A 20102-nucleotide genomic window follows, 5' to 3' on the forward strand; every position below is an offset into this window, starting at 1 on the left:
ACGAATTATGGATAATAGTCAATTGGTTAACTGCTTGTTAAAGTTAAATGACTCCGATAGGAATGGCTTAGTCGATAGCTTTGTGATGGAGGTATAGAGGCGCAAGGAAGCAGAAGTAACAAAAAGAAACCAAAACTCAAGAGATCTAGTGTTTGTTCCACACGAAGTACTGTTAGTTAGTGTTCCAGCTGAGAACTAGGTTAATTTTTGTTTGTTTTATTAGCGTTTTTTTCACCACCGCAGTGTAAGAAATAAAACACCGGTTTAAAACTAACTCAAGACCCCAGCCTGATCCTCTGCCACTCTGTCGCATTACAATTAGCAAAAGCGTGCCATCAGCAGTTGAAATACAGATGTCAATGGTGCTCAATCATTGAGGACAATACGAAACAAGTCCTCGTGGGTAAGCAGCTTGTTGTATGATCACGATTATGTTTACTTTAGGCCTTACTATAGTATACTTGAGAAGCGATCATCTCGTGAGGGTGCCTAGTTTAATTGCCCTGCGGTGTTAAGTGTAATGGCCTTTGAATTAAAATGACTTCACAGTACAGTATTTTACTGTCAAGACTACCACTGCATTTAAGCATCTATGGCTTACTTATTTTCTGTTGCGATGCAAATCTCACAGTTTTTCATTAAAGCGGAGAAAGCTCCGCAATACCCCCCCCCCCCCCCCCCCCCCCCCCCCCGCTCCTCTCGCTCCTAACACCCACCATTAGTGCAGAGAGCTGCAGGCTTTTATGCAGGTGACCATCTCCTGATTAGCAACAAATTAAATCACTTAATTTGGGAGATGGCCACCTTCTGCACAAGGTTTTTAATCACCGTGGATGGGCTTCCCATCCACACTACCAAACAAAACAGTAAGTAAAACACATGGCTACACCGTCACATTTATAAATAACAAAACAATAACAAAACCTGTGGCGCTTCGCTGTCATATCTACAGAATTACAATAAATAAATCATAATACAAAACAATAAATTGCACAGGGGCGGAGGGGGAGACCCTGTTCTAAAAATAAATAGATTTACACAGCAGGGCTTTCTACCGCCCTGCTACACACACAGTAACACTTCTGTACTCTGTATGTATTCAATGAATGTGTATTCACTTTATTGAAACACATTTTCACAAACAGAGAACACAAAAAAACATACCTGCACAATGCAGTGGCGCAGTCACGTTTGATTACAAACAATGCAGTGTTTCCTGTATCATGCACTATCCACGCTGCGTACGTGCCTAATCACGCGAGATGTGATCAAATTCAAATTTTAAAAAAAGCTTTATTGATTGTACACGTCATTGCACTTAATACAGTATCGTGTTACATGTAGTCAGTTTGCCCCGGAATGATTCTTATAAGCGGATTGCTTGATTGCTTACAAGCGGAGTATTTTAACATCGTTAGTATAGGAATGATTTGGTCCCAGTGGTTTTGATCACTATATGCAGTTGATTCTTATATCAGTGATTCTTATAAACTGACTGCACTGTCTGTGTGTGTGTGTGTATATACACACACACACATTATATATATATATATATATATATATATATATATATATATATATAATGTGTGTGTGTGTATATATATATATATATATATATATATATATATATATATATATATATATATATATATATATATACACACACACACACACACACACACACACACACACACACTATATTATATATATATTGATTAAAACAACAACAAAAAAAACACTACATGCTCAGTAAGTACATACTGAACACTTTACGGTGAAACACCTGCTCAATGTTGTGGGTTTTTTAAAAATAAATAAACGGAAGTTAACAGGTTAAATTTTCCTGTGGGGCCAAGAACAGGTTTAAGCTCAACACCAACCCTAAATAAAATTGTTACTGTTATTGAAGCAGTGGTATTTCAAAATAACAGAAGCCTGTTTTTACTTTAGTGAAGCAGGCCACAATATTGTTTTCATTGAAAAAAAAAATGAATGAATGTTTAGCTTCCATATTGAAGCTTGTTGAGTACCATTCATTTAAAAATCTAGTGGTTCTCAAATTGTCAGCGAGCCTCCCTCAGCTATGAAAAAAAAAAATCTGCGCCTCCCCAGTTTACTAAAACAATACAACAAACTGAAAATCCTCTATGTTGCAAAAAATAAAATAAAAAAAAGTAGAAGGGATTTGATCAATATAGAGCATGAGTTTCAGAAGTATTAATTCAAAAACAGTACAAATGGAAGCAGCTAAATCTTTTTTTTTTGTCCTGTTAACTTTCTGCATTTTAATGCAACTTTAAAATTACTGCTTTTGTGTTATGTGTATACAGTTGTTTAAATCTGTTATTTAAACAGTTGTATGTGTGACATGCTATACCAGTGGTCCTCAAAGTGGTGCCTGCGAAGCCAGGCCATCGTGCCCGCGGCAGCTGTTCTTAAATTATGGGTCGTGAACACATTTCTGGCAGGTCGTAGCGTGGGAAAATAAATAAAGCTTTAAACACATTTTCCAACAAAAGCGTCACAGCAATCTGTTGACAGTGCTGCTCGCTTATGCTGTGCTTGTACATACGAGATTTTTTTTTTTTCCTGAAGGGATCAACAAATTGAATATCTGCACATCATATGTTAGCTGGGTGGGACATAAACTGTGTCTGTTTCAGTTGTAGGTACTGACAGTAAGTTTAACCAATAGGACAGACAAATATCTGCCAAGTTTTACTCAGCTGTCCAATCATAAGCAAGCTGAAGCTGTTCACGGTATTCTGCATAAAAATTGAAGACGAAATGAGTAGCCAATGGGAAAGTGAAAGATCTGACAGCTGTCCAATCATTCATAAGCAGAGGGGGGTGTTAATATGCCAGGCAAGCAATGAATTTCACCAACTTATTTGAGAAAAAATAATACATTTCAGTATTTAGAATTTAATTCTCTCTATATATTTTTTTTAATTTCACCAGACAAGGCAAACACAGTAGTAGATTTAGTTACCAATCCACTTTCTCTGAATAATTGTACTGGAGATGAGCGATCTTTAAAAACAGTAGTGTTGACAAATTTGCCAAATTGAAACAAAGCAAGACACTATCTATCCTCTTATATTAGGTTATTCATGATTATCTGTGTAAACATGCTATTTAAAAACATTTGCGTTGCATATCTTATATAAATTATTTAAACGAATAATCGCAGCACGCACAATTACTGCCTGAGACTTGGCCTTATCAGAGTGAGCCAAGAATAACTCCCACTAAAACTCTTTATATATTTTAACACGTTATTACTCTGATTTGCATCTGTATGCTTTTTATTTATATTTATATATATATATATATATATATATATATATATATATATATATATATATATATATATATATATATATATAAAGTAAAAAAGGAGACCTCCCCCCTCCCCACCCACAAATACACTTTAACAGTTAGGCACCTATGTGACTTCCACTAATATATCCCCTTTGCAGCATATTTATGCCTTTTCAACTCATTTTAATATATATTTTTTTATAAAATAAAAATTAATAAAACTTCAAAACAAACTACTCACATCGGTTCCAGTGCCAGACACAGGGTTACCCCTGAAGCTCTTCCTTATGCTGCTTCTGCCTTTCTGTAATCCCACTTCGCTTTGACTGAAGAGTTCCTCCATTCTCTGAGTGTCCAACTCATAGTCATCCATTTTCTTCTCCTCTGTCCAGATATTCAGTTTCCCTACCACACGTTGGTGTGGAATGGTGTCCCAGTTAAAGTTGCGCAGTTTGGAACGGCGATGAGAACTTCCTTGGAATAACCCAGTCCCCAGACGAGGGGGCCCCATACCGTTTAATGGAGGAGGTGGTGGAGGGGGTCCTATACCTGAAGGCAGGGGAGGGGCAGGGGGAGGTGGGCCTATACCTGAAGGCAGGGGAGGGGCAGGGGGAGGTGGGCCTATACCTGAAGGCAGGGGAGGGGCAGGGGGAGGTGGGCCTATACCTGAAGGAAGGGGAGGGGCAGGGGGAGGTGGGCCTATACCTGAAGGCAGGGGAGGGGCAGGGGGAGGTGGGCCTATACCTGAAGGCAGGGGAGGGGCAGGGGGAGGTGGGCCTATACCTGAAGGCAGATGAGGGGCAGTTGCTGGAGGGGGTGGTCCTGAATTGGGCAGCTTGGAGTACTCTGTGATGACCATGATAACCTCTCCATCCATCTGATTGTAACTGAAGAAAAATCAATATTGGTTGCGACCTGTTAAAAACAAAGGTTACGGCCTTCAGGCCAGTCTAGAAGATTTGTATTACTTTAGTTTTATTTTAATATCGGTTACCCTCAAAAAAACAAGTCATAGGATGGTGGGAGAAACCTTCTGATGCCTTCTACCCCAAGTTCAACATTAAAAAGCCTGGAGCCAAGGTGAAGTGTCAAAAAAGTCAAAACCTGCAAAGACAAAACACACAATTTAGTGGAATATCACAAAACAAAAAGATTCAAACAAGAAATATTCCACAAAAAATAAAATCACATAAAACAAGCCAAGCAACCACAATGCCACATGTGTTTTGCAGAATCTGTTAATTGGGAATTTGATCCTGTAAGACAAGCCCGCACAAGCAATCGGGGCGGAAACACTTGAATGACTCAAAATACAGATGCAGGAGTGGCTTTATCAATGTCTTACTTCATCAGAACTAGCAGAAATGTTTGTTTACTTGAATTGCTTTACCAAGTAGTGTTTTTATTGTTTAATAGTTTTATACCTCTGAATTTGTCATAAAATGTTCCATATTGCATTACAAATTCCATAACGTAAGACTTCCAAAGGTTTTGTGAACCCCTCAACAGATTTGGCTGTAGTTTGCTTTAGGGCTCCGTTGGAATGTTTGTTCACTAGCCAGGAATTCAAAGGTAGTTTTAACCCTTTGAAGGTTCGTCAAGTGGCATTCACGCACTGTTTTTTTTTCTTTTCTCTGTTAAAAGTACAATGAGTGAATACTATAAAATCACACATTAAAATGTCACTCACATGCAAAACATGATCTTTGGATTTGTATAATGCATATTAAGTAAACATGCTGCTGTGTATGGAGCAGAGTATAGTACTCAAAGCACTGGGGGGGGGGGGGGGGGGGGGTTGTACTGCTTCAGTAAAAATATGTACTGAATACCTAGTGTACAAGACAGTGTAAGAGAAGTGCTATGGTAGAATATGTTTGAAACATACAAAATATACACCAACACGAATAATTTTAATTTCTTCATTCGCCATCTCGACAGCAAAGCGTAGTATAGCATAAGCTGTATTGAAAGAAATGTCTCGAACCCCTCTGCTGTTTCGGATTTTTTGTTAAATGCCCAGAAGACAAAAAAAAAAAAAAAAAAAAGTTGAATGCAAACTGTGCAAGAGATGGAGGCACAACCAATCTCTGTGGTCACTTGACAAGCGCAAGTTCATATTATTATTATTATTAGTAGTAGTAGTAGTAGTAGTAGTAAAATGTGACAACCTGCTTGGAACGGTGACTGTTAAATAAAGCTTTGTTTTGCCTAAGTCCGCTGCAGTTGGTGCTGCTGCAATGCAAGCTTACTGTATACAGTGCAAGCAGCAGCAAACCACATGTAAATAAACAGATTTTTATTAATTATAAAAAAAAAATGACTAGTGTTCTATATAACATATTTTTCTTCAACATCAAAATTCCTTACCTCTCCAGATTTCCATTTGTTTTTAGTTACAGTGCCTATAGTAAGCATTCACCTCCCTTGGACGTTTTCAGTTTGTTGTGTTACAACCTGAAATCTTGATGCATTTAAAAATGGGATTTTTTTTTCCTTTTTGATCCAGAGCAGAAGTTGCTCCTGGTTTTCTAAAAAGTATTTGTCAGAATCTGGAGGTGCATATCTAGCAAGAGACAATGCAGGTATGCAAAAGAGAAGGAAGATTCCATCTAAGAAATGCCCAATATTTGAAAACTATGTTGCATTATTTACAAAGAGAATATAAAAAAAAGTTGTATACTGCAAGTGTACTTGTGCCAGAATAGGATAGTATAATGGTACCAACAGTATACTAAAACCAGACCATTTTGACAAAAGTATACTTGCAGTATAGGCTACAACTTTTTTTGTAAGGGATGATATCTGATTCTGAGCCAAAACTATGGGAGGTGAAAAATAACAAATTAAACAAATAGTGCATTATATATTAAAATGTGCAAGTGTTGTATATTAAACTGTGGCAGACTGTCCCGCCCCTTTGTTTATTATTTAAAACCTTGTGAGGATGCATGACTGATCATCTACTGATTTATTTAACTAGCTGACAAAACCAAAACAACGAATGGCGGGGCAAAACTGAAGCGCAACGGCGTTCAGTGCTTTATTAAATAATAAACAAAACAAAAGATTTAAACAAAAGATTTAAACAAACACAAAACACTAAACAAAAGGGCACGTTGGCCAAACAAATAAGTAAGTATCGTGCTGGTGTATAAACCAGCACGCTTAGCAATTGCTATATTTCAGTTCTTTACCTCCTGTCTCCACTCACGTTCTCCAACTCTGAACACCCTCACCATGAGCACAGACAGCTGCAAGCTTTTATATTCTGGCCGAGGGGTAATAAGATCACCCCTGTATGAGCCAACAGCAGCAGCATTTTTTTTTTTTTTTTTTATTTTTTTTTAAATCAGTATTTAAATCGTATAAATGAAGGCCATATAGCCATATAAGTCTCCACCCTTAATACTTGGTGGAAGCACCTTTGGCAGCAATTACAGCTGTAAGTCTGTTGGGATAGGTCTCTACCAACCTTGCACACCTAGATTTGGCAATATTTGACCATTCTTCTTTACAAAACTGTTCAAGCTCTGTCATGCTCCTTTGGGAGCGTTGATGGACAGCAATCTTCAAGTCATGCCACAAATTTTCAATTGGATTTAGGTCGGGGCTTTAAGTAGCTCCAGTGTAGCTTTGGCTGTGTGCTTTGGGTCGTTGTCATGCTGAAAGGTGAACTTCCGTCCCAGTTTCATCTTTCTTGCAGAGGGCAGCAGGTTTTCGTCAAGGACTTCTCTGTACTTTGCTCCATTCATTTCCCCTTCTATTCTGACAAGTGCCCAAGTCCCTGCCAATGAAAAACATCCCCATGTCATGATGCTGCCACCACCATGCTTCACAGTAGGGATGGTATTCTTTGGGTGATGCACTGTGTTGGGTCTGTGCCAAACATAACGCTTTGCATTTAGGCCAAAAAGTTCCATTTTAGTTTTGTCAGACCACAAAACTTTTTGCCACATGGCTACAGAATCTCCTGAGTTTTTTGCATACTTCAAAACGGAATTCAAGGTGGGCTTTCTTGAGTAATGGCTTCCTTCTTGCCCACCTACCATACCGGTCAGATTTGTGGAGTGCTTGGCATACTGTTGTCAAATGCACGCTTTGACCAGTCTTGGCCATAAAAGCCTGCAGCTCTTGCAAAGTTGCCATTGGCCTCTTGGTAGCCTCTCTGATCAGTCTCCTTCTTGCTCAGTCATCCAGTTTGGAGGGACGGCCTGATCTAGGCAGGGTCTTGGTGGTGCCATACACCTTCCACTTCTTAATAATCATCTTGACCGTGCTCCAAGGTATATTCAAGGCCTTTGATATTTTTTTTATACCCATCCCCTGATCTGTGCCTTTCAACAACTTTGCCCCGGAGTTCTTTTGAAAGTGCCTTGGTGCTCATGGTTGAGGCTTTGAAATGTACTACCCAGCAGAGGAAACCTACAGGACCTGCTGAATTTATCCTGAAATCATGTGAATCGCTACAATTTAACACAGGTGGAGGCCACTTAACTTGGTGTGTGATTTTGAAGGCGATTGGTTACACATGAGCTAATTTAGGATTGCTATTACAAGGGGGGTGGGCACTTATCCAACCAAGCTATTTCAATTTTTATTTAATTAATTTTCTACAAATTTCTAGAATATTTTTTTCACTTGGAAGTTGTTGGGTAGAATGTGCAGAAAAATGAAAAAAAAGCAATTTTAATGCATTTTAATTCCAGGCTATAAGGCAACAAAAGGTGAACATTTTGAAAGGGGGTGTAGACTTTCTATATAGGCACTGTATCTACACTCGGCTGACGGTTTAGACCCGAGACTGTTGCTGCACTCGGTAATGAGAGTTTCAAGCAAGCACAATACATTTATTATTATTATTATTATTATTATATAATTCTTAGCAGACGCCCTTATCCAGGGCGACTTACAATCCACAGCAACTTACAATCTTTTTCACATGATGATGATGAGAAAAATAAATGAAAAAGGTGATGTTAACATGCTACGTTTATACACACCATAGGGGCTACAGAAAGCATTTTCTTTTTTTTTTTTATCCAAGTCAGTGATGATAATAACTTGTTTTGTATTCAATTTTTTTTTTTTTTCTGGGTTGGGAAATAACGTTAACGACTTAATAAAAGTAATAACAAGATAACACAATGTTAATCTTGGTGAGCAGAGTACAGTAGAGTGTAATTCCAGTCTGTAACTTTGTTTAAAAAATCATAGCCTTCAATATAAATATCTATTTTGGCGGTCGTAGTGTCCATTTTACCCTTCGTTTCACTGGAGCAGACAGAGTCATTTGACATATACCAGTGCGCTGACTGGATAGGATTGCTTGAGTTGTCAGGGGTGTTACACAGGGCAATCTTCGCGGGATTTGGTCGCAAGCAATATAGTAAATTGCCTAGACAGTTGCCGCTACAGCTGCTGGCCCGCTTTCGAGATTGATTATTAATTAATAATAAAAAATAAAATTGCGGAATTATTTTCATTATCCTGTGATGCTAGTAAAATTCCAGACCTTTCAAGAGTTTCATAATGGAGGCATGGTTTTTCAAGCATTTTCAAGACCTGGAAATCAGTTTGGCATTTTTCCATACTTTTTCCACACTTCCAGAGTAGCGTACGAACCCTGTATATGAATTGCCTGTACAATAGGATTTTCAATCCAATATAAACAAGTAGATGGTGACATCACCAGTACATTATGCAAATTAGTACCATCAAAGTTTTGAACCTTCAACGGTCAAAATGTACCCTTTGTTGCAGCCCTAGTTTCCTAAATTGAGTTATTTTGGGTTTGTTTGTTTTAATCTGTTAAGCTTATTTTATATCAGTACTGTTTTTGTTTATTTAAACATATTTTGTAAAGTTATGAATAGGGCTTCTGATTTTCGGTTTTAACCAAGAAAACCCGTTAACACCGCCCACCCTCCCCCCCACCACACAATTTTTTTTTTTTTTTTTTTAAATGAAATCGGTGGATAGACAACACTGGAAAAACTGTGGAAATGGTTAATCAATTCACGATGACTTTACCCTTTTCCCATTAAAAAATAAAACCTACTACAAAAATAATAATAAATACATTTCCCAGTGCAGCTGGGCAATGTCCCGCCTTCCTGACTTGCATCGATCATTGATTAGTTCTGAATATACCCGCCCCAACTACTGAGTGACAGCACATTCCTACATTTCTATTGGAGACTCTGCTTGCGAGATTCAAAACGAGATTACAATCAGGATGGAGTATTGAAAGCTGTATTACAGTTAAGACACGGAGGACTTAAAACAGAATTGTGGCGAAATGTACAAAAATTCCTACACAAATAAACCCCAGAAGAATGTGCCTGTGACCGTAGGGATTTCGTTGTGGAAGACAGCAAAGGAAAGAAGGTACAACTTAAGCGTGCAAGTACTGTCGAGTTACTACTATACATATTTTGACAGAAAAAAAAAGTAATTGAAAACACTAATTCCATACAGTATATCAAAAACGAAAGCCCCGAAAAAAAAAAAACGATTTACATAAAACTCGAAAGCTAAAAATAAACACCGAAAAATACAATGAATAAAACCCCAAAACAGAAGCACGAGTTATGAAGCATTCCCAGGGGCATAATGTAAGGGGAATGGCATCTCTGATCAAACGGTTTGTAAACAGTAAATCATGTGGTCAGTATCATTGATCAGGCTAGAAACAGTTAATTGGGCCAGTAAAACAGTATTTGGCTACAAACACATACAAGGTGCAGCTTACTTAATATTAAGCTTACGGGGGTTTATAATATTATCTGTACTCTATTTCACCACAACCAAGACTTTTGCGTTCCTCATTATTAGGGGTCTGCTTAAATCGACGTAAATTTACGTATTTTTCACGGGTATGTTGCGGAACAAAATTAGGATTTCGCAGACCTGTTTAAACATTAAATAAACCTAAGTAGACAGTATTTCAGAACACTATAAAGCCTAAAAAGTGGTACTTGCTTCCTTACTAAGAGTGCTGTCATTTGTTAAAGGCAAGCATGCAGCATTCCCCCAGTAGTTGACTTGCCCATACACTGAGACTGCACGTTCTGCTTCCACTGAATTGGTTGGAAGTCCAGGCAAAGCTTTTCCAAGTTATACAGATGTGGAAATCGGTTAGCCCAAAAACTCGGTTACACAAGGGCATCTGGCATACTAATAAAGGCAATATATGCAGCACGTTCGTTGTCATGTTAATTTGTCCCATCCAATAATTTATTTTTTTAGTACCGAGTCAAAACAAAGAAAACGTGGCTATTTCGGGTCTAAAATAACAACTGCGAAAAAGTAAATAGCATGTTGAAGCGAGGTGGCTGTGCTGGATCGTTGTAGTACTGATTTAACTTGCAGACAGGAATATTTTTTGTCTGGGCTGACTTTCCAGTTTGGTTTCTGAAAGCTGTTTATTTTACGTTCTGTTCAGCAGCCTCTGTAGTAGCCTTTGTTGAATGTGTGATTCTGAAGCTAAATAGCGATCAATCGTATTTTTTCCAAAGACACATTAAGATATGGAAAACAATTACCTCAGTCTGCATGTACAGTTTCATCAGCCGAAATATACTTTGCTTTTTTTTGTCGTTCATTTCTACTATTTTACTTCCAATGCTGAAAACTAGATTTTAGTAAACTAAATCAAAACAATGCAGTACCAACTTTATCCCGCCCCCTACTGCACAGCACAGATCACATAAAAGCGGTAAAGACACACTTATAGGCTTATCAGAACTTTGTCATATTAGTAAACAAGAACGTTAACCGCTGTAACTTGGACGTTTTTTGTTTGTTTGATTTTTGCTTAAGTGCAATGCACACAGGACGGCAAAAGAATCACAAAAGGATATCTACAGAAGGAAGAAACGTCGCTTGCATTGTGCAGTAGTTTATTTAAACAAGGTTATTTATTATTTTTTTTTTCCTCTCCATACTTGTTTGTATGCATTGGCCCCTAAGAGGTGAATTTCGGGGTGACCCCTCAATTCCACGGTTTTCTGCGAAATCGCGATTTAGGTAGACCCCTACTCACATGTCCCGCAGGCCAAAAGTGGCCCTCGGGGTCCCAAGGAGTGGCCCGCCAGCTGCCTCTGTATAATCCCGCCGCGTTTGGTACTTCTTTATAATATTACAGTACTTTTTTTTTGTTTGTTTTTTTAGTACGTACTTGTGTATTTTTCATTCCCGTTTCACCAGCTCCACTGCCTTTTTAACCAGCCTACTTTTTTTTGTTATTCAGCCAATCACAAAATCTAAATCATAAATCCTACTCTTCTTATTGGCTGTTGCTTGAGAACCGCGTGACCACACGTCAGTTCCCGCCGGCACCACTACAGCGGTGATAGCTACTGAGGTTTGTAATTTGAAAAGGGATTGAAAGCAGCCGTAAAAAAAATTGAGCGTTTAATTCGCAAAAAACGAAAAAGATATGAAAATGAAGAGCTTTCTACTGAAGCCACCAATACTGTTCCCAGTCAAAGTACAACAAGCGAGTCCCCAGCGCTCTCTGATTCTAAAGACGTTTCGGCAGCAAGTCCTCACATTCAACCAACACAATTAAGGCACACGTGTGAGGAGTAGGCCTAATAAAAATGATTCTCTTAAAATACAGAAACTGTAACTGTCGGGGAAGATGAATTTTTCTTTATCGACTTAGAAAATAAAGCCATCTGTCTGATTTGTCAGAAATCCATGTCAGTCATGAAATGGAGCAATCTGGAAAGGCATTTTAAAACCGTACACAGAGATTATTCAGCCCACTTTCCAAGGGGATCTATAATTAGAAAAGAGCAAGTACGGGGGGCTCCCGAGTGGCGCATCCAGTAAAGGCGCTCCACGTGGAGTGCAGCGCTCTATAGTCTGGACGTCGCGAGTTCGAGTCCAGGCTATTCCTTTGCCGACCGAGGACGGGAGCGCCGCCTAGGGAGAGGGAGGGCTAGGTCGGCCAGGGTGTCCTCGGCTCACCGCGCACCAGCGAACCCTGTACGCTGTAGCTCTTGGGTGGCTGCATGGTGAGTCCGCAGTGTGAAAAAATGCAGTTGGCTGACGGCACACGCTTCGGAGGACAGCATGCGTTCGCCTTTGCCCTCCCGAGTCACCGCAGGGGTGGTAGCGGTGAGCTGAGCATAATAAAATAAATTGGCGATTCCAAATTGGGAGAAAATAATAAAAATAATTGGCAACGACTAAATTTATAAGAATTTGTAACACTTAATGTATTTGCTTACGATTGTAAGTCGCCCTGGATAAGGGCGTCTGCTAAGGAGGAAGAAGAGGAAGAAGAAGAGGAAGAAGAAAAAAGAGCAAGTACGGAAACTGAAAACATCCCTGAATTACCAGGAGCAGTTGTTAACTCAGGCAACTGGGCAGGAATTGGTTGTTACTGAAGCGTCTTTTTGAATTATATGGATTTTACTCAAACATAAGAAAGCTTTGAGTGATGCGGAAATCATAAAGGAGTGCTTCATTGAATCTGCTAAAATTCTTTACACTAACTTTCCAAACAAAGAAAAAATACCGCCTGCTACATTGTTTGCATGCGGGAACAACCTCCTACTACCCACGTTATCAGAATATTACAAGCAAGTTCACACGTTTCTGAAGTTCCAACGAGTAAAATGTAAGTTAAAAACATATTCCATTTTTAATGTTTGGGATAAGGGGGTTATGATATGTCTATGTGGCCCGCCAATGATCGCAGAGTTACTTATGTGGCCCTCCACTGTATTTTAGTGGGGAACGCGGGGGTAGATTAATTCAATGCACTAAAAAGGTCACCTCCTACCAGCAGGGGGAACATGGGGGACCTGTCCATTCAGCAGGCGCTCGCGACTACATGGTTAACATTCTGTAGGAGTTGGCCTGCTAGGAGGCTGGTGGAGGGGAACGAGGTACACCTGGTTCCAAGCCCAGGTAAAAGCGGGTACGGGGTGGAGCCAAGGTGTACAAAAGGGGCAGCCTCTCCACCGGTCGGGACAGTGTTCCTGGGCAGCGTTCCCTCCAAAGCTAAAATGCACATTTTTCACAATAACTGGCAACAGCTTTCACACTCAGTTTACTAACTTTCGCAAGTTATTATCATAAATATCAACCTTAAAAATCGAGACTCCAACATCTCGAGGTAAACCATTTTGAGAGCATTCTTGCAAAGCATTAACATAAGCATATTTGCACCCATTTTGCAGCTGATTCTCCCATTTCCCCATTTAAAAATGTACGTCACATTCCTGTACAGGGTGGGCAAAGCAGGCATGGGGCGATTCTGCCTCAAGAGAGTGCTGCTCACGAACTTTGCCGTTTTGAACTTGTCGTATAATTGAATATTAAATCAGTGAAGCACAATCTTCCTGCATTATTTAGAAGTATAAATACTCCGGTAAACAAATATAAATCACAAATGCTCAATTTGACGTTTTTTGTTTTATTTCCTTTTAGAAAAACGACCATTTCAGAAATATCATCAAGCGTTTTGAAACGCAGTAAAAAAAATTGTGGTAGAAATGTAATCAAAATATTAGAGTCGAAAATACACATTTAAAATGTATCGCATAGTAATTGAAGATGACCTATCATGTGTATTTTTTTTTTTTTTTTGCAAGTTGAGTTTATTCATCATGTGACTTCACTCACGTGTCTCTGCTAAAACTCAACATGGCAGCTGCACCAATGATTAAAAAAAACGCAGTGTTTCAGTAAAAAAACAGGGCTAAAAAAAAAAAAAAAATCTGATTATCTATGTGTTTTGTTGCCATTCCATTGATCATGTAGGAGTCAATACATTAAAAGATCATATGGCCAGCAGAAGTGTAGTCAACCCAGAAAAGCACTGGTACTTTTTTCAATAGGCAGATCCTTGACTGGAGAGTTAACTTAAGAATCTTTGGTAACGTTTTGGTTTTTTTTTTTTCTTTTTTTTTTAATGAAAACTGTACTGCGCTCAGGCGGGGCTTTCCCGAAGTAAGGAAGCCAAATTAATTGCAAGTTTAATTGTTTAGTTAATTTCTTTACATGCTTCCTTGCCTTTAATAAAGCTATACTTAGCAATATTAAACCATGGCCGTTTCTTAATTACATTATATGAAGAAACGAGCTCAAAGCTATTTTTCTAGCTACATTAAAAGGAAACGTATCTCTTTACTGTGTAAGGGATGTAGTCACTACACGACACACCGTTTGTTTCATAAAGATATTCTGTCCGGAGACACACCTCTTGTTACTTGCTCAATTTAACAAGGCAGAATCAGCACAGAAACAATTGGGGGGATTAATAATGCATTTACATTAAAGGGGCGCTACTTCAATTACAATCTGGCGATACACTGAACCCGTGTAGAGCAACGAGTCAGTCAACAGTGCGCCTTTTTTTTTTTTTTTTTTTAAATCAGTGTTTCATCCTGGTTATTTTAATGCCAGAAAAACTTAATTTGTGCAGTACTGTACATAGGATTGCTCTCACATGACATTGAGGGACTGTTACTAAACTTTCATATGTTGCATTGTTATTGTAATGCCAGCAATAAACTAAACAGGTATTTTCAAAACACCTTCATTTGTAGACTGAACTACAGTGTCAGTGAAAGACTGTAAATATTATTTTCACAACTGTGCTGGACATTTGGTTTTCTGAACTGATATAATAATTCTTAGGTTTCCCTTCTTATTTTAATGCCAACAATGAGCCAGGCGATGTCTATAAACATTATGACAGGTTTGAAGTGTCTTCAGGTGCTTTCCTTACTATTACAGCAACAAGAGTCTGATTAAAAAAAAACAAAAAAAAAAACAACCTCTTGGCTTTAATAAAAATAAAAAATAAAGAATTGTGGTAATATTTATTAAATGTACTTATTTTAACTATTAACATTATATTTATGTTCAAATGCCATGTTTATTAATATGTTGATAAAAACTGGGGGGAAAAACCACTGGCCATTTTTTAAAAACAGAATTGGCTATTCCCAAAAATGTAAAATCAGTAGCCAGTAGATGGTTGCAATTGAAGACAGTGCAGGCACCAGTGTTTTATACAGAAGTATAAAGCAATTCTATGCAGGCCATTAGTTAAGCATGCAGTCTATATCTATGATAACAACCAACAGGGCTACATTTATGATAAGATCTGAGACAGGCTTCATAAAAAGGTAAATATACGCTTCGTAAAAATTCTAGATTTATTTTATATAGATAAATCGGAGGATGATTCAGAATCCGAGGCAGAGCCACAATAAATGTCTTGTTTAAATGTAAAGCAAATTGTATAATTGTTGAGATACTTGTGTTGGAATATTGTTTCAACATTGTATAATGCAACAAAAAATAATATATTAAAAGGGTTAATGTGTGGCCAAAGGTTTTTCACTGATAAATTTACCCTTTCAGTTAAAAACGGCAAGTTTCTCAGTATCTAAAAAGCTTAGCAGGAATGCTGTTCCTGGGGCAGAGGAGAGCGAGCGTGCAGGGGCAAAAAGCCTGAACCTTTCTGTGTGTTTCTTCATCAGACTAAGCAGTGCTCTTTCCTGCCTTTTGGTTGCCAAGGACTGGTCAAGCATGGGACTCTCCTCTCTTGTAAATAGGTGTGCTTTTTGTTTTGTGCATGTTTTTTGTCTGTAAATAAAAAAGAAGTGGCTGCACATTTTCTTTTGAAATCTGACTGTCATTCTGAGGCCTCTCACATTCCCCAAATGTGAATTTAATTTGGAACATACAGTAACCTTCCCTCCACCCCTATAAATATACTGTCCACAACATCACACTGACAACGAAACAGGCAGAGGCCAGAGCCAATGCACAGGTAGGTGAAACTGACCAAGATTAAGAAGCCTTAAGAACACAAAAGAATACCCATATCAAGTCTCAACAATTGGACCCGTTTGGTGTCACATTGTACAACAGACGCCTTCTAGGTGTTCCCATCGGCAGGTATTTTATTAACAGGAATACCAATCTCCGGTTGTGGATAATACCTTTTTAAAAGTGCTGGAAGCAGTGGGGTTATTGTCAACCATTTATAATAGGATCATAATATAACTGATTAGGCTGTAAAGTAAATATGTTAACAGTGCAATCAGCATACTTTTGAGCTTACTGGGCAGGATTACTCAGAAGCTGTAGGGTATTACTAAATATGCAGAACTTAAATTTTTGGCCAATTGTCTGGAAACTTCAACACAACCTGACACACCCATAATGTTCTGCTGTGCAAAAAAGGGATTGATTTTCATATAGGGAAATAAAATTATTAGGTTCTATTGAAACTGGCTTCAATGTTTCTTTTTTTTTTCTCTCCATATTTCAAGTTATCTTCATCAAACCACAATGCCCAACCATGGAATTCTGTATACCACTTATATTCAAAATAGAGTTGGTTTTCAAATCAATGTTCCATCCGACATGCCAATCCCATATTACAGTTTTTCTCAATTGCTAAAGCACAATTTTGTATACTCCTAAAACAATTAGCAAAACATTTAACTCAAATACCAATCACTTTCTGCATTTTCAAAACTTCACACCTTGTAAAACAAATATTTTAGTTAAAACAAAACATATGAATTAACATAGAAACAGTACTTGCAAAACTTTCAGTCCTTTTATTATTTTGAGTTAAAAACCAGATTTTTCCCCTCATTTGTTCACGTAATTACATGCACATGCATGTGCACATTTGGGAGAATTACTCGAGTAAATCAGGTTTGTGGCCGGAAAAAACTGCCAAAGAGAGGGATAGAATCTCATTTACTCGTGTAAATAACGAAACACACGGGAAAATCCACGGCCAGTTTCGCATGGAAACCTGCATTTCACGTGTAAATGTTAATGAGCGTGTTTATCCTTAACTATAAATATTGCAAGGGAGCAGGTCAGTTGTTACTGTGGATTCCAAGATGGCAGACAGTAGTGGCTGATGGGCGATTTTATGGTTAGCAGTGGTGTAGTTCACCTTAATGATAATGCAGGCGGCTTTTTTTTATTATTATTATTATTATTTTTTGCTGTGTCTGGTCTGTCATGTTGTATATCTCTTGTGGGTTTACAGTTCTGCATAAAACCACTTCGCATGAACTGCGTTATGCCCTTGTTATAGTATTAATGCAGCTGTTTGAGAATACCCTTGCTGTAAAAACTACACTAAAGTTAAACACGAAGAGCAAGTGAGCTGCTTTAATGTCTAACTGAATTAATTCCTGTCCTGTTTTTGTTCCCAGCTATGTCCAAAGACAATGCGTGTCTGCCCTCCACGTTAATATAGTTGGTGAACTGGATGTCGTGAGCCAGCTCGATCGCCAAAAACAGCGTAACATCCGAAGTTGTTGATGCCCTCTCAGAACTGACCAAATAAAATTGGAAATGAGTGTATTGATTGTGTTTTATTTGTTTTTATCACTAATATTTAACACAACAGCAACTCCAACACAACTTACAAGAAAGGAGAGAATCTCTGACAGCACGAGCCTCAGATCGCTTCTGTCCAATTGAAACTGGCAGCTCAGGTAACCCAGTTGCCAAGTCTGCTTATAATAAGCGGGATTGGGCTTGATTTTGAGAGTCGCGGGTTGTAATTTGCATAATCACCCATACTCTACCATGAGTTGCGCTTGTTTAGAAAGGCAGTGCTGCTTTTTTTTTTGAGACTTGGCAACACTGGTAACATTCCCTGTGTGTCTCACAGGCCTCATTTTGTTGTTGACAAGCGTTTGTGCAGGATACAGCAGTGGCAATTTTGGTAAAGAACTAATGCACTTCAGTATCTGCTACCTTCCTTTTAAGTACCCACTAGCCCTATTTGCCCAAGTGTTGTGTTGAATGCTTCCTCAGCAGCTGTCAGCCATCCAGACAGGTAGGGTTTCTAAGCCAGTGTAGTATACGCAGCATCACCTGATCCCCTATATGCTGTATTGCCTCAATGAAAGGGAGATATATAGGTCTCTGCCGGTTTTCAGCCATGGTGATCTGCAATTCCTGTTAGTCAGTTTCATTTTATACTCATTTTCAACTAATTAGTATAAACAGTATTCACAACTAACAACATGACACCACGCTAATGACATTTGAAAAACAATTTGGGCAAGAGCAGTAAAACACATTATTAACCAACCAGGCACAAGGTATTTTGCTTTATTACAGCAGCTTAGATTAACTTGTGTACCAGTTCTCTGTGCATGGAAACCACATTTTCACACAATTTCACCAGTAATCTTCAAAAACAGCAGGAGTACTTTACGCATAGCTAATTTACATATCAACCCCCACCTTTCCCATTCATTTGCATGACGTCGGGTGAAAAGCCCGATTTACTCGAGAAATAAACTGAGCGAACGGAAACCCAAAAAACATTTTATGAGACATTTCCTCGGGTAAATGTCTCGAATTAAAAAAAAACAAAAAAAAAAACAAAAAACTTGCATGGAAACCCCATGAATGACAATATTCAGTATCATTTCCACTGGAGTGCCTCGGCTCTCTCCGGCCACATTATTTTATCCACATCACAGCGGATCTACTCTCTGGTAACAGACCGAATAAAAATAATATAAAATAAAAAAGGCCTGGTATGACGGATCCCGCCTTGAAAGGCTTCTGCTGTCCCAATGTCACCACAAGCATAATGTCACTTGGATAAGTGTGACCTGGTCATAGGTGCAGTGATCGCATACCTTCTAGGGGTGGTACATAGAGTCATTACCTGTATTCGTGCCCATGCTATTAGTTTATTAATTCGGATGTGTATTCATCAAACCGGAAGTGGGCTGGGCAAAATCAAAGTTGTTTTTTTTTACCCTTATGTTTGGAGGGTTTTTTTTTGTTGTTTTTTGTTTTAATCGTTTGTGCTATTTTAAAATTAACAATAATGAAAATAGATACATAATATTTGGGATTTTTAAGGCTCGTGGTCTGACAGCAGTTGTCATATGTGTAATAATTTCAACAAATGTATTGTTCCCACGTGCAAACCAGTGCTTAATTTGTGCCAGGGCATAGCCCCGGAACCTCTGGGCATGCAGAGTCATATTCCTGGTACCTCCAGTTAAACTAATAAAATGCTTTCTTTTTAAATTCTCAACAGTTAGGTGTATCAAGTCTGCAAGTTCTTGCGTGCGTGCTAAAGAGAGACAGTCCGCAGCCACGTCTGTAGCCTACTTTAAATTACTTTATGATTTTAGCTTGAGTGCCTTTAAGTAAGATGACACTGGCTGCAACTCTATTGTCGTTTTTTATACACAAATAAGCTTACTTGATTTGAAAAACATCATGAACGATACAAGCAACTTCTTACACTACTTGGTTTGATTAAATGAGTAGTACACAACAAAATATGAAAGCTGAACATTAATTTCAACAAAAGAACGACAACTTTTTGAAGTAGCCTACTTCAATAGGCTCATTGGCCTGCTATATTACATTAAACCAAAACAATAAAAAAATAACAAATCTGGTTCTCGTTTGACTTTTTCAATGAATATAACTTAAGACAATAAAAACCATACTAAGATAACAACTACCTAGCCTTAATTTCTTTGTTTTTTTAAACCATTTAAATGAAAAAAAAGTAACAAAATATGTATATAGACTTTTTTTAATTTCTTATTTGTCCTGCGGTTGCCTTTAATTAATTTATCTGCACGTACTACTACTTTGTAGAATACGTGATTGTAAACATCTAACACTAGTACGTACAATACTCTTTCAAATAAATGTGTTATGATTTTGAATGTGCGGTTCATAAGAACGGTCTTATTGTCATTGCCTGCGCCCCGGCACCTCTT

At 38.2% G+C, this 20102-nt stretch overlaps 1 protein-coding gene across 2 annotated transcripts in view; it reads right to left on the reverse strand.

Annotated features, from left to right (window-relative positions):
- Positions 1-20102, reverse strand: part of fhdc4 (FH2 domain containing 4) — a 96471-nt gene that overhangs the window by 63877 nt on the left and 12492 nt on the right. For both annotated transcript variants that reach the window (XM_059029730.1, XM_034008496.3), the window contains exon 2: positions 3566-4428. In XM_059029730.1, coding sequence (XP_058885713.1) covers positions 3566-4201 — 636 coding nt within the window. In that variant the 5' untranslated portion in view covers positions 4202-4428. The remainder of the gene's footprint in view (positions 1-3565; positions 4429-20102) is intronic.

Source organism: Acipenser ruthenus, chromosome 9 (genome assembly GCF_902713425.1).
Source record: "Acipenser ruthenus chromosome 9, fAciRut3.2 maternal haplotype, whole genome shotgun sequence".
In the NCBI taxonomy this organism is placed as follows: domain Eukaryota; kingdom Metazoa; phylum Chordata; class Actinopteri; order Acipenseriformes; family Acipenseridae; genus Acipenser; species Acipenser ruthenus.